The 15526-nt window shown below is 31.6% G+C and overlaps 1 protein-coding gene across 7 annotated transcripts in view; it reads left to right on the forward strand.

Moving 5' to 3' along the window:
• Positions 1-15526, forward strand: part of NECTIN3 (nectin cell adhesion molecule 3) — a 129830-nt gene that overhangs the window by 64019 nt on the left and 50285 nt on the right. For 4 of the 7 annotated variants that reach the window (XR_004182046.1, XM_031662996.1, XM_031662997.1 and 1 more), the window contains exons 6-7: positions 7194-7332; positions 9351-9432. Coding sequence is in view for 3 of the 7 variants with exons in the window: in XM_031662996.1 (XP_031518856.1) it covers positions 7194-7332; positions 9351-9432 (221 nt within the window). In the remaining 4 variants the exon portion in view is untranslated. Of the gene's footprint in view, positions 1-4667; positions 6815-6917; positions 6937-7193; positions 7333-9350; positions 9433-15526 lie in introns of those variants that run through there. The other 3 variants (XR_004182045.1, XR_002520265.2, XR_002520266.2) reach the window with 3 other exon arrangements.

The raw sequence follows: 15526 nt of genomic DNA on the forward strand, positions 1-15526 counted from the left end.
GGGAATCAGAAACCTGTTTTCTCTTCCTAAAACAAGACTGTAATACCAGGTCGAGGATAGTTGGCATGTGGGCCACTGTATGATTTTGTCCTTTTTTGTTTTGTTTTTTGTTTTTAGGTGGTTGGGTTTTTTTCTTCCACTTTTAAGTTCAGGGGTGCATGTGCAGGTTTGTTACACAGGTAACGTGCCATGGTGATTTACTACAAAAATCAACCCATCACTTAGGTATTAAGCCCAGCATGCATTAACTATAATATTTGATTTTTAATTAACCATTTAATTCCCAGTCATGAATTAACGTTCTCCATAGTTATAAATTATCTTATCTCTGTAGCTGTAGCTCTTAAAACCCATTTTAGATGTTTTTGCTATTACTTTGGCATAAGTCAAATTTTATATATTGGCTTTCAATTTGGAATTAACACTTTATAAGGTATTTCTTAAGTTGACATTTTTTTTTTTTACTTATTTTTGTGAGCTACTTTGATTAGAAATGCCATTGCTTTGAATTGTTTATAATCACCTTGTGATGCATCACTTTGTTTCCTATTTCTGGCTTTTTAAACTGTATTTTTTAAACTATTTTTGACCAGGGTTTTTCTTTGATAATACACAATTAGACTGGATTGTTTTGTTCCCTTCTTGGTATCCCAATAAAAAAATTCATGCATGAAACAGTCTTTGAGGGGTTTGCACAGTAAACCAACTTTTATCTGTTTTTTTTAAATGCTTTCTGTTTATATATATATATTTTTTTCTGTTATAGTCCAGTCATCTGCTTTTTTGTGAAGTACATATATACTTTGACTTGACCACTTTGACTTGAGTAGTGTTAGGTTTTTTATCAAGAGCTTGAAACCAAAATTGTTTACAAAAGCTTTGCCTTGTATACCCTTAGGTATCATTTATTTTCTTGAATCTTCGTGACAGTTATGTTTATTTCAATGTAGAAGGATAAAACATGATTCAATTTTGGGATATATCTTGTTTCATTTGCCTTTTAGTTAGTAGCTGCTGCTTTTTCTGGCTGGTTGCTAATGAAGCTGATTGAAAGTGACCTTTTAGAGCAATGACCTTTTAGAGCAATAACTTTATAATGTAATCTTCAAAACTTGAGAATAGTTTAGAGCCTCATTTCTTTATATGCATAGTATTTCTACATAGACATAATAATGCAAGTTGTACAGTCTCAGTTATGAGAAATATCCCAGGGAAAACCTAATTGTAAAGTGACAGTTTTATCTAAAAGCCAAAAGTAGGATCTAGGTGACTTGGCCTCTCTTTAAAAAAGGAAAACCTAAACAACAACAACACAAAAACTTCTTGTTATGGAAAATTATGCAAAAATAGGACAGAATAATGAAATGGACCTCCATGTACTAGCTTCAGTTATCATCAATTCCTGGTCAGTCTTATTCCATTTAGACCCCTACCTATATAATCCCTCCTGATTTTATTTCATCTGTAAATAAATCAGTATATAGCTCTGAAAGATAAGGACCATTTTAAAAACCACAGTATCGTTATTATACCAAAAATTAATAATAATTCCCTAACATTGTATCAAGTGAGCATTCAAATTTCTAATCATATGTATTTTGCAGTTTTAATCAGGTTTTCCAAATATGATCCATTCATGGTGATTGATAGAAATATCTTTTACTCTGTTTACCCCCCACCGCATTTTCCCTTGCAATTTATTTCTTAAAGAAACTGCTTCATTTGTTCTAAATTTTTCTGGTTTAAAGTCCCATTTGCATTCCACACACATCCCTCTGTGTTTACTGTAAATTGGTAGTGAGATCTAGAGCCTTGGTTAGATAGAGGTTTAATTTGAAGGCAAGATTACATCATACATAAGTGGTGCTATGTTTTTCCATCAGAAAGCATATAATGTCTACTTTTTTGTGTGTGATATTAGCTGTCATTTGGTGCTCAATGCCTAGATCTATTAACCCTGTTCTTTTACCATATCATATACTTAGATGTCTGAATAATTGTCATGGTGTTTCCTATCAACTTCGTCTATCATAACCTCACATCTTCTAGTTTTTATTTCTCCTCTTCTCCAGATGAGTGAAAACTCCTTTAAGTGTACGTACCAGCTCAAAATTAGTATGTACTCCCATTATACATGAGCTACTACAGCAGTTTGTTACATGCATTATAAAATATTCAAAAATGGAAATTTTAGATATCTGATGATATATTTAACATGTTAATTTTTTCTCACTAAAACTAAGATTTGGGGGAAACAGTATGATTGCATTTTATTTTAAAAGTTAACTTTTTTATTACTAAAACATTTTTGGTAAAACTACATAATTGAATGTTCTTTATGCATTTTTTATTTTCAATTTTATACCTTTTGATTCAGTGATTGAAAGGTCTCATATCATGGTCAGTGTATGTTGATACTTGGGTTTTAGATATGATAACTAAAATGCCACCTCAGATAGATTCAAATGGAAGAAGTACATTGTTTGGATGTTAAGTTTTCATCCCAACCACTATTTTTAGAGTGTATCTTTATGTCCTAGATATTTGATTGTTCAATGTCTTGCTAATCAATAACGTCTCCTTCACATTAGCTACTCTTTCAGCACATTATAGGCTTAGTGTAAGAGTGTGAGGTTTATTGTTAATGAGTAAATGTAAATATATTTTAACTGGTCTGCTGATGCATTTGATCTTTTTTTTTTTTTTTTTTGGTTGACTTGTTACATCTGGTTAGATTGCCATGCAAATTTTACTTCATACTGTAGCTAACTGATAAAATTTGTGTATTAAGAGTAAGATATCTGTATTGCCAGTTATTAGTACCGGTATTATTAGTGTTATGTGGGGATTTTTTGCCAATTATTTGCAGGAATGATACTAGGAATAAATACTTTCTAATATATAACATGTAGATTAGCACTGATACCTCCACAGAGTCCATGTGTCTTAGCTTTTTACCTGTCACATGGGACACTCATACAATTCTTCCTTTACATGTTTGATTACTGGCTAAATCTAGATAAGTCACTAGTTCACTCTGCTGAGCTCTCATGAATCGTGTCACAAGACATGAAGGAACAACCAAGTGAAGCGCTGTCTACTTAATTTTGTTCTGGAACTATCCCATTTCACTTTCCCCATAGATATAGTGGGTGCTCTGTGTGACAGGAAAACACCTGATACTTGGACAAGGGGAGCAACCAATGCCAATCCATGTATTATATACTAGTAAACAATTATTTTCATGAAATGTCTTTTTTAAAGATAAGTGGTAATATTTCTATACTTACTGGATGATACATATTTTGTGGATTCTTTGACTCTACTTTGGGGGATTTTGCTCTCTATTACCACGTAAAATTTATCCCTGCATTCCTGGCACTTAGCACAAGGCCTGACACATACTAGGTGCTTGGGGTAATTTTTTGGTTGAGAGGCTGAGGAGACTGACCTGATCCAAATAAATAAATAAGTAGTGAGACATAAATGTTTGGATGGATATAAAAGCTAATAAGTCATATTGAGAAGATAAACATTAAAGGGGCTGTTACAATTGGAGAATGGGATTATTTATGGGGAAAAATTGGTAGTACAATAATATATAGTATGGGAGCAAATCAAAGGTGGGAAGATAACTTTGTAGACCAACACATAAACCTGTGATGCCATCACTAAAGTTTTGTCAAAGGGCCTGAAGAGAAAAAATAGGGCATGTCTCAGTTTTTTTAGATGTGAATTAGGTGTACACGTTTCAATAGCTTTACTTTAAAAAATTATTTGTTTATGAATGATTTAAAAACTTCACTTTATTATCTATAATATTTGTGTACTTTTTTCCAAAAAGTAAATCATTTCTTATATCCATATTCATTTTTTTATGGTTGGTAGCTAGTTGATTTTTAAACATCTTCCCCAGAAGACATGTGCATGCTATCTTTTAATTAGATGTGGCAGTATAATCTTGTGTTGGGGAATGCTCTTTTTCTGTTTTTGGAGGTAAGTTTCCAGTGAATACGAGTTACCGTTACTATTGTGATAACAGCAAGCTGGTCTTTTTAGCAATGCATGCACCAGTATTTTAATGGTAAATAGTCTATAATTTTTGTCTTGTTTTCTGCCTCTTGTAAGCATATATTGCTCTTAGTAGAACATCTCCTTAGGTTGATGGTAATGTTTCATGTTATTCACTCAGTAAACTACCTTAGTGTTTAAAAATGCTGTGTTTATACATTTGATCACTTAATTTTTTTCCTCTGTAGTGGTTTGGTTGGAATACAGAGTTTATGTAGTATGTATGTGTTTATTTGGGCTGAGATATGCGGGAAACAGTGTTGAGGCTAAATTCTCAGTTTTCGCCAAAATACTTGTTTATTTCGTCTGGGATATGTGGGAAACAGTGTTGGGGCTAAATTACCAATTTTCATCAAAATACTTGAATGCAAAAGATTGAGGCACCTCCTTTGCTTTCATACTAGTTTTCATCAACTGTTAATACCCTTAAATTAACACCTTAAGTACTTACCTCTTTTTTTCCCCTCAATTAGAATCAGAAAACATGAAAAATATCCCATATGCATATTTAGCATAATCAATTGACCTAAATAAAGTAGATTATCTAGTTGGGAAATAGATTCATATCTAGTCTGTCCTCCATTTGCTCATTTCAGCAGCTACCAGCCTATTCTAATATACGAAGAGGTATTGGAGAAAGAGGATACATATGATAAAGAATGAATGGAACCAGGTGAAATGAAGATGCCCAAATTAAGATAGAAGGAAGTGTTGTGATACAGTCAACTCTCACAGAATCCTAGAACTAAAAATTTTATAAGACTAGTGTGACAAAATTGGATAGATTGTAATTAAAATGTTTAAGAAATAATACATATTTAGACAAGCGTTACTTGAATATATTAAAAAATAGTATTTAAAGTTGGAAACTAAGAGATTAAAAGTCTACATTATGTTGTTTTATTACACAGCACTACCAAACCTTAGATTATTGCTGAAGTTAAATGAAAGGCTTTCTTAGAGGAGATGTATAGTTTGATAAAAATTTGTAATGATCTCTAGATTGAGAATCTCAGTTTGGCCTCAAAGAGTAACATGAACTTTTCAAAACCAGTTTTGAAAAAATTTGTCATCAAAATAAGAACAAAAATTTAAATTCTGTACAGTTGGGCAAACATGATAGGTCATCTTTAGCAAAAGAAACATTTCCAAGAGAGGAAAACCTTTAGAATAATTGATGTGGAGTAAATAACGTACTTGACAATTAGTATTTTTTATTTGTGCCACTGATTAGAGATGTATGACTTTGGTCAAATGGCATAATCTTAATAGTTTTAACTGGCCTATTATTAAGGATTGAGTAAGACCATCTACTTTATGGCTGTGTTCAGTGGTTAAAGCTGTAATCTATATGGTGGGGAAAATGATAATAGAGATTATCCGTAGGTCATCCCAAATCTCACATTTACAAGTGCAGAATGATATTTGGATGTACTGGATTTCAATTTTTTTTTTTTATCTAGTTCATATCCAAATAGAGATAGATTAGAAAATTGAGCAACAATAGATAAACCAGGCTGGTATTAGCAAATGAAGGTCACCATGAATGATTGAGTTATAATGTTTCAGAATCTATACATTGGAAACATTATTGAAATGAGTGACTTGCACTTACTGGTGTAAGATCTTTATCTCAAAATGAGTCTAACAAAATAAGCCATTAATAAACTCAGGATTGTTAGTATTCTAAAGACATTTTTATAATTTGAAAGAAAGTAAAACATTCTTTTTGGTAATCTAAAGTACCATGTTACCCACATTTTAATAAAAACAGAATTAGAAAATACTTACGTATTTATATGGGAATACTATCATGGTAAGTAGGTGAAACATATTTCAAAACCAACAGTGCTAATTCTGTAACTTTGCTGTGTCTGGTTCACAACAATTATTGCAGTTATTTAAGAGTATATGTGAAGATTATGTCAATTTAAGTAAAGCTGAGACTTCTTCATTAGTCTATATTAATGTTAACAAAAACATTCTTGTCTTCCAACAAGGGATAACAGTGGAGGCTTCTACCCTCCTCCAACCTAACTTTATTTCTCTCTCTGCTCTCTACTATTCATTGATTGAATGGTCTTGGCAGATTATTTAACTTCAGAACTGCAATATCTTTATTTATAGAATGTTATCTCAGTATCTTTTTTTTGTTGGTAAGAAAGACAAAATCAGATGTGTGAAGGAACTTTGTAATTCACGAATCTCCACAAAACTTAGTTACTGGATTTAATATAGCCGAAATTGTCAAAGTAATACACATAAAGATTGTTTTGTTACATTCCTTAATACTTAACATTTGAAAATATGTAGTACTTGTAATAGTTTTAGTACATTCCGTTATTTGGGAGTTCATAAAATTGTTATTCAATTTTCTGGGAAAAGTGTGAAATGCTAACAGCCAAATATGTTCTTTAAATCCTTTCTTACAAAATTGTGGTGCAGTGTGGGAAAGAGAAGTTGGTATTCAGAGATGACATATGTCTATGGCCAGGAGATAGTAAGAATTTCTATTTAATGTTGTAGTAGAGAAGCTATTTTTAGTGCACTTTGTATTAAATGTTCATGAATTAAGGGAAATTTTGTGCAAGTCCTGTTTTAATATTTACATTTTAAAATACTTTTCAAATTTTACAATGTCCAATGTCAATGTTTTTTTGATATGGGATATTTTCTGTTTCGCACCTGAAATTTTTCAATTTTGTTAATAGTTTATTTTAAGAGAATAAAAATGCTAAATGTCTGTATTACTGGTCGTTTATATTAGAGAATACTGATTTTTAAAATTACCTTTTAGAGTACAAACTTAAAATTACTTTCATCTTTTTCTCTATCTTCTTCTCCAGATACTCTTTGCATATCAAGAATATATTCTCCTGATGATGTTTGGGGATACTTACATAATTTTTAAAAAGTTAAGTTGAGGTATTAAAGTAATACAAGAAAGAAGGAAGGGTTTTAGCATAATGCCACTAAACCTAATGAATCAAATTTGGGGTCCTGTAACCTGGCTCTTGAATAACATACTTCAGTCAAATAGTTTGCATATTGTAGAAAAGGTATGCAATTTCAAGAATTAATTTTAAGATTATTTGAAAAGCCTAATTTTTGTTACTTTACAGATGTTCCATTTAAGCAGACCTCTTCCATAGCTGTAGCTGGAGCGGTAATTGGAGCTGTTCTTGCCCTTTTCATCATTGCTATCTTTGTGACTGTGCTGCTGACTCCCCGAAAAAAGAGACCATCCTATCTTGACAAAGTGTAGGTAACTGTTTCTGCCTTGGTTCAACTATGCATATCAGTATGTGTCTATGTTTACCTTTACAGCTCCTCATAAAGAAATTAAGGGATAGAAGTAAGGATAATATTAGGCCTTTGTTAGATGACCCTGGTTTCATCAGATATCTCAAACTATATCTTGGTAAATGAACATTGTCAAGGGACTGCTAGAGGTACAGAACAGCTTTACATTTTTCACCTAGAGTGTATTAGACATCTTTCTAGAGGGTAACATAGTAATACTTTATGTGGTCCTGCCTTCTGAATAGAAATGTAGGTCTTTCATGAAGTGGTAACCAAAAGTCATATAAAAATATCTTTGAAGTTTTAATGGCTTCTTCAGGTTGTATATGCATGTCTTATGTATAGATATAACTTTGAACTATCAAGTTATTAAATAGAGTTTTATAACTTTTTTCTTAAAAACACTTTTTTTAGTGAATTGTAAAATATACATCTTCTTATTTAAAGAATAAGCAATATTTTTGTCCTAGTCATTGAGATAGAATTGTAAGGCAGAAATTGCACCGTGCAGTAGAATCAGATGACCACTGTCTCAGTTCTATTAATTCCATCAACAGCTTTGTTGCTTCATCTGAGAAATATGAATAATGCTCTTCCTACTTGCCTCACATGGTTGAGATGATAGTACAATAAGATAATATTTTATAAACTGTGAAGCTCTTTACACATGGCATTATTTCTTATGTGGTTTATTAATGTTTTTATGTTAGGACATAAGATAGTTCTGTCTTCATAAATGCTTTGTATATGTCTTTGCTTCTCTAATTTGGCACAATTATAGCAGTAGTCTTTGGATCAAAGACACTTGTGTGTCAGTTACAGCTCTGTCATGATCAGATTAGTACTATGACCATGAACAAGTAAGTTACTTTATCTCAATGAGCCTCAGTTTTCTCACCTAAATGGCCTATGGCACCTTGGAGCTAGAAATTTGCTGTGATTTTCGTTAGATAAGAAGAAACAATTATTTAAACAAAGGATGAAAAAATGCTCTTTCAGTATAATACTTGTGGGACTGGAGTCCTTCAATCTTTCAAGAGTGACTAGCACGTGGTTACTTAATCTTAATTTCCAGATTATCTTGGCTTTTCTATAATTTCAAAAACATAATGTACTGGTAGGCTAACAAATTAATGTAGCCATTTTATTTATCACTTAAGTTTTAATCATTTAAAATACTAGTTTATGTTCATGGAGACATTAGACCACAGAATTTATTACTTCAGGATCTATAGTTTTCATTCCCTTTATCCTTTAATATAGTTAACTTTTTGATTTTCTAAGCACAAGTACTGAAAATGTTATCTGTGATCTTCAAAAGCATGAGACTATATAAAATCTTGTAAAATGCAGAGAGCTACAAGGTATATTAAAACCTATATTTGTTATAAGTAAACAATATTTAAAATATATGAAAATGTTGATTTTCTGATATGCAACTTTGGAAAAAATAAATGCATTCACTAAAAATGTAATGATTATTTTGTTTATTTCAGATGGCAAGATTTATAATGGTCTGTAGATTGAAAAAATTATCTGACAATATAATTGTGACTAAAGCTTTTGAAAATCAGTTTTGGAAGTATTTCTAAAATACAGTGTAAATATTTCTTATTACGACACTTTGGAGGAAAGTGTAGTGACACTCTAAAATGTTGATAGACATAGTCAAATATTAAAACATGCACTAAAGTCATGTCGTATACTGAATTACTTAATTTCAGTTCTTCTATTTTAATTCCTTCTTTAAACATGATTGGTTCTACATACAGGAACCTTTAACACCAGTGTTTACTTTTATTTTTGATCTTTGATAGATTAATGGCAATCTAAGAACTGAATTAAACATGTAGGCTAGTGTAAATATTATATAGTATGAGGAAAATATTCTCAAAACTTATGAGAACCTTGATTTTCTTTTGCTCTTTTTTTTTTCCTAAATGTGACAATCACATATTTTAACCTTTGCAATGCAGGATTGACCTTCCACCCACACATAAACCACCTCCTATGTATGAAGAACGATCCCCACCTTTGCCTCAGAAAGACCTGTATCAGGTATGTGTTCATGAGTACACTTAAGATAATGTGAGATACAATAAAAAAAATACTAAGCCATTTATATTATTTCTTTCAAAATGTTGTTCAGTCATTATGCATTAAAGATTACATAGCAGTACCTAAGTTTTAACTTGCTCAGTCATTTCTCTGAAACATTTAAGAGATCAAATTTTGTCAACAAGTTGTTATGGCCAGTATAGATAAGACAAATCAACATTATATTAGGCTTTTTACTGAATACTTGTTGAAGACTTACTGTAACACAGTTTTATTGACATACAAGTTTATTGTAAAATAAAAAGTAGAAAATGAATATCTGTTGAGTAGCATGAAGGGCTTCTTTTCCTTGGAGTGTACAGTATTTTATTCTGTTTTGGAATCAGTTCCCATTAATTCATGTGAAAGTATGATTCAGTGCTTTTATCTTGTATTCTATACCTGGATTAATGTGCTGTACTTGTTATTTGAGAAAGTTGTAAACTATCAGAATATTTGAATTCTTTGATTCTCAGCTTTAGTGGTTGTGTTTGTATGTTTGTTTTGTCTTTTTCTCTATCACCAACACAACATATTGGATCTCTAAGCCTGTACTGGGGTTTTATAACGTCTGGGGGCATATCCTATAATACTTTCCTCCTAAAATATGTCCTGTATCTTCAGCCTGAATAAGGCAAATCATTAGCCCATCCATTCATTGATTTAATTTGGTGGAAAAATTCTAAAGGAATGTTTCTGCCAAGATGTTCTCAGCTTCTCTTCCGTAGCTGACTGTGTAGTCAGTCTACTGACCAAGAATGGGGCAGGAAGGAGCATTCCCTGGCACGTGGACCCACTGTCAGTGGGTGCTAGCTTTGTCATCTTGCACAGTTAGGTGTCCTGATAGTGAAGATGTGCCATTTTTTCAGACCTTTTGTTCTCACATAAAGAGTGTAGTCTCATCTTTTGGCAAATAAATGAAATTGACAAGCAGTGTGAAATGTCATAAAATTCTTAGCTGGAGCTGTTGGGTTTTTTTGTTGTGTTTTGTTTTCGTTTTGGTTTTGGTTTGGGTTTGGGTTTGTTTTTTTGCCAGTTAGATAACTGAAAAAGTAGCTCATTAAAATGTTTTGTAGATTCCTAGATGAAGTTGGTCTGCTTTTCATAATCGATTGGCTATAGGTAATAATAATTATGTAAATTACCTTTTTGCGTCATTTTTCAAATTTTTGGTTACTTTTTGAATTTTGCTTCTTAGTTTTTTAGGAACTCTTTGATATGGATAGTAATCTTTTGTATTATATTCATCTCTTATTTTTTAACCGTATAGTGTCATATAGAAAATATTACGTTTATATGTAGTAAAAATCTATTTCTTTCATTGTGTTTGTTGGAAGTTGTGTGTTGTCTGAAATTACTTCCTTACATTTCCTTCTCTCTCCTTGAACTAGAGTGTAGAAAAAAGTCTTAGAAAACTAATAGTTTTGGCTCACTCCTGTAATCCCAGCACTCTGGGAGGCCGAGACGGGCGGATCACGAGGTCAGGAGATCGAGACCATCCTGGCTAACGCGGTGAAACCCCGTCTCTACTAAAAATACAAAAAAATTAGCCAGGTGCGGTGGCGGGCACCTGTAGTCCCAGCTACTCGGGAGGCTGAGGCAGGAGAATGGCGTGAACCCGGGAGGCGGAGCTTGCAGTGAGCCGAGATTGCGCCACTGCACTCCAGCCTGGGAGACAGAGTGAGACTCCGTCTCAAAAAAAAAAAAAAGAAAACTAATAGTTTTATGGTTTATGTTTCATTTTAATCTGAAACTTTATTAAACTTAATAAAGAGGTAGAGACCCATTTTTTCCCAATGGGATAACCAGTTGTCCAAATACTTTTCAATTACCTATACTTCTGCATGGTTCAAGAGCACTTTTACCCTAAGGTAAATTCTCATACATATTAGGTCTGTTTCTGAACTCTTAATTCTGTTATATTGCTATGTCTTTCTCTTCCTAAACCAGGATACTGGTATTTCAATTATAATTGTTTTATAATATGATTTGATATTCAGTAAATTCCCTTATCTCTGTTCTTGCTTTCAAAATTTTTCTTGACTTTTCTTTTCTCTGTCTGCTTCAGAATTACCTTCCCAGATTCCATAAACATTCTATTGAACTCCTGAATTAATTTAATAAGAATTGACAACTTTATGATAACGCCATTTCTTCCCATCTAGAAACCAGATAAGCCTCTATTCTGGTTTCTAGTGGGATGTGTCTGTGTGTGTGTATGTGTGTGTGTGTGTGTATGCTGGAATAAAATCTCTTTCTGGTACATGCTTTCCACATTCCTATTAGGTTTACTTTAGGCATTTTAAGTATTTTGATAGTCACTGGGATTTCTCTCCACCCTCCCCCTGTGAACTTTTTAAATTGGCTATTAGCATATAGAAATGCCTGATTAAAAATATGAATCTTATTTGCAGCCTCTTTTATCAAGTTTTTGATTCATTCTAATGGTTTTTCATTTTATTTTTTTAGGAATATAGTCTATTTGCTGCAAATGACAGTTCTCCTTTTTATCCTTTGCATATTGTGATTTCTCAGGGGAATACATATGAGGGGTTTCCTTATGTCATTCAGTTTTAAATCTGATATGAAATAATTGAAGACTAATATAGAATTTCCTTGCATTAAAATTTTTGAAAACACTGCATTCTATGAATAATGCTGTTTTTTAGCCTTGATTTGAAAGAATTAAAAACATTGTGAAAACTATTTTCCAAATCAACTAAAATGATCTAGGGAACATTTTCAGGAAAACATATCTAATATTTTGAATATAGTTGGATTTCTGATATGGAAAAATATTAATGAAAATGTGAATCTTTTAGAATAGTCTGTGTTTCAGCCTAAAGTAGCATTTACTCTAGAAATGATGACCAGGAGATCCCATGAAATGGATATTTATTTGACTCTACTGAGAATGATAATAGGAATTTCAGTCTAGCAGCAATATTACGGGGAATGAGGCTTTTGAAGTTATTTTTACAGTGCTGACATACCATGTTAATAAAAGCTTTTCAATAGCTTGAACTATCATGAGATTTTTCTCTCCTTATACCTATTTTCACAGTAGTTGTCTGTCAGATGATTTTTGGTAAATGTTTAATTTTTAACAATCCTAAAACAGTTTTATGAACAGTATTTCACGTATAAGAATACACATACCAGTTTTCATGACAAATATTTGGTTTATGTATACACAATATGTATATTTGTATATGTGTGTGTAAGCTTTCTATGTGATGAAATGTAATATATGCATAAAGTACTTTAATGAATGACACAGAATATAAAAAGCTTATTGGTATGTTTTTAGATTCCACATAGCAACTAACCTTAAGAAACTACCACTTGTAGCATTTTAGTTTAGTATTGCAGAAGTATTTTTCTAATTATCTGAAGACTATTGAAATAGTCTCCCTTTTCCAACTAATGTATTTGTGTGAAGCTTTTATTTTTCTTTATATACTTCAACTAAACAACATATTATGGTAGACTGAATGCTGTAGCAGATATGAAAATCAAACTTTCCTCTTTTGACCCAGATATTAAAAGATTTATAAAATTTAGGAGATACTGTTTATATTAACCTATAATAGGTTTCCTATTCTTTTTAAATGAATTAAATTTTTAAAAACTCTTAGTTTAAATGAATAACATGATAAATATAGATAGCTGTTATTCCTATAAATGAAAGTGCTTGGGGTTCTCAAAATGTAAAAGTTCGTAAAGGGGTCCTGGGGCCAAAAATTTGAGAACTGCTATTGTAAATTGTAAGTGGTGTGAAGGCAGGGGTCATGTCACTGTGGTTTAGTACCATAATCTTAGTGCATAATACAGTGCTTGGCATATATAAGTACCTGATAATTTTTTTTTAATTTGACAGATCAAAATTGTATATTTTTGTGATATACAACATGCAACGCGATGCTTTAATGTATGTGGAATAACTAAATCAAGCAAACTAACATATGCATCACCTTATGTATTCTGATAAACAGTTTTTGAATGAGTAGGTGAAAGAATCAAGCCCTTTTTTATATCCTCTTCAGTTTATAATCTGTGAAAATTTCTGCATCATTTATAATATCCGTATCACAGATACTATATTTCAGTATATTTAATGTCAGTGTCCATAATATCACTGTATCAAGTATGAGATATCAATATATAATATATGTAAAAGAACAGAGAAAAACAGACTATAGAAATATTTTTAAATGTTAGCAATTATCTTTGTAATAGATTTCTCAGTGAATATTATTTTTTTAATATTTTCTGTAGTTTCTGTTTTTTCTGCAGTGCCTTTACCCGCCTCTGTAAGTAGCCTTTTAGCATAGGAAAATAGAGATCTATTGAATACCTGAGTCACTGACCTGGAATGTTAAGCTAGTCATACTGGTCAGTGTGTCAGCAGTGTTAACTATCTGAAAAAACTGAATTTCTTTCCAATAATTTACTATAGTATATTTCTTTCTTTAGTAAATGTTTGTAAATATTCATGACAGTGTTAGTGGAGAAAAAATGTTTTTACATGTTTTGAAGTGTATAGATAATACATACACAACAATATAAAGAGTTGTTTTCTAAGGTCTCATTCCCATACCTATTTACCCTACCGCCATCATCTACAGATAACCACTTTTATTAATTTATGTCTTCGTACTGTTTCTTTAAGCATAGACAAGAAAACACACACATGCACACACACTCAGGTGCATTTTAATTTATTTTCCCCCTGTTTAAAAGTAATGTATACATATACCTTGTTACATATCTTGCCATTTTCTCCTAAAATATACTGGAGATCTTTTATTATTGAGATGCAGAGAGCATTCTCAACCTTTTTTATGTCTACATAGTATTGTAATGTGTGTATATTACGTAGTTTGCAATGTCAAAAGATTTTAATAAACCAATAATGCTATAATGAATAGCCTGGTATCTATGCTCTTTTGTATGTATGCAAGTATCTGCAGGGTAAATTTTTAAATTTGATCTTGCTACATCAAACAGTAAATGTATTTATAGTTTTGATATATATTGCCAAATAATCCTCTATAAGAACTGTACTATTTTGCACTTCTACTAATAATATATAAAAATACCTGTTTCTTCACAACCTCACCAATAGTATGTATATGTATTCCTCTTGATTATTGCTAATCTGATAGGAATGGCACGTACATATAATTGTAATTTTGCAATCTTTTAGTGGGTTTCTGCATCCTTTCAAGTGTTTAAAAAGCCATTTTTTCCTGCAAATTGTTATTCTTTTGTCTATTTATTTATTGGACAAAATTGTGATGAACGTTTTCTAAACGTTTTATAAGTAGATGTGAAAATATTTTGTTTCATGTGCATTGCTCCATGGTATCCAAATCTGTGGCAAAAACAGTTTAGTAAGATGAATCATGTGTCTCCATTGGTTTATGTTATAAGAAGTTTTAGAAAAGCGAAACAATTATGGTTGGAACTCAAATGTTACTAAAATTTGTGGTTTTAAGAATTTAAGTTCAAGAGATAAGTCCCTCCAGGTATTCAGTTATAATCAGGCCATATTTCATTTAAACCTTTCTTGAACTCATTCACTTTTCTCCTCTTTATAGTTTCATGTATTTTTATTATATCTTTTTAAAAGTCATTTTTCCAATACATCATTGGCATCTTCCAATAGTAATTTTTAGGTAGGCTGCTTTTGTTAGTAATCATTGATGGTCTTATTTTCTCCCAGGATCTGAATATTTTAACATGTTTCCAGGCACTACCAGTAGTTATGATCTTTGGGATTAGGGAAGGGAGAGAGGAATATGATAGAAGAGTTAATATTTTTTTCCCAAATTATATAAAAATATATCACCGAGTGGATTATTCAAATAAGGATTATTTCTAGCATAGTTTTCCCCTTGAGTAGAAAAATGTTTTCATCTTTCATATTGCCTTCAGTTAGTGCTGGCGGTTATTGAGACAAGTAGTGCAAGAATTGTGGGTCCTTATTCTGCTCTGAGGTGAAAAAAAATTTTGTGATCAACAAAGCTCGGTTAAAATAATGATTTATTAA

Source organism: Papio anubis, chromosome 2, assembly GCF_008728515.1.
Source record: "Papio anubis isolate 15944 chromosome 2, Panubis1.0, whole genome shotgun sequence".
In the NCBI taxonomy this organism is placed as follows: domain Eukaryota; kingdom Metazoa; phylum Chordata; class Mammalia; order Primates; family Cercopithecidae; genus Papio; species Papio anubis.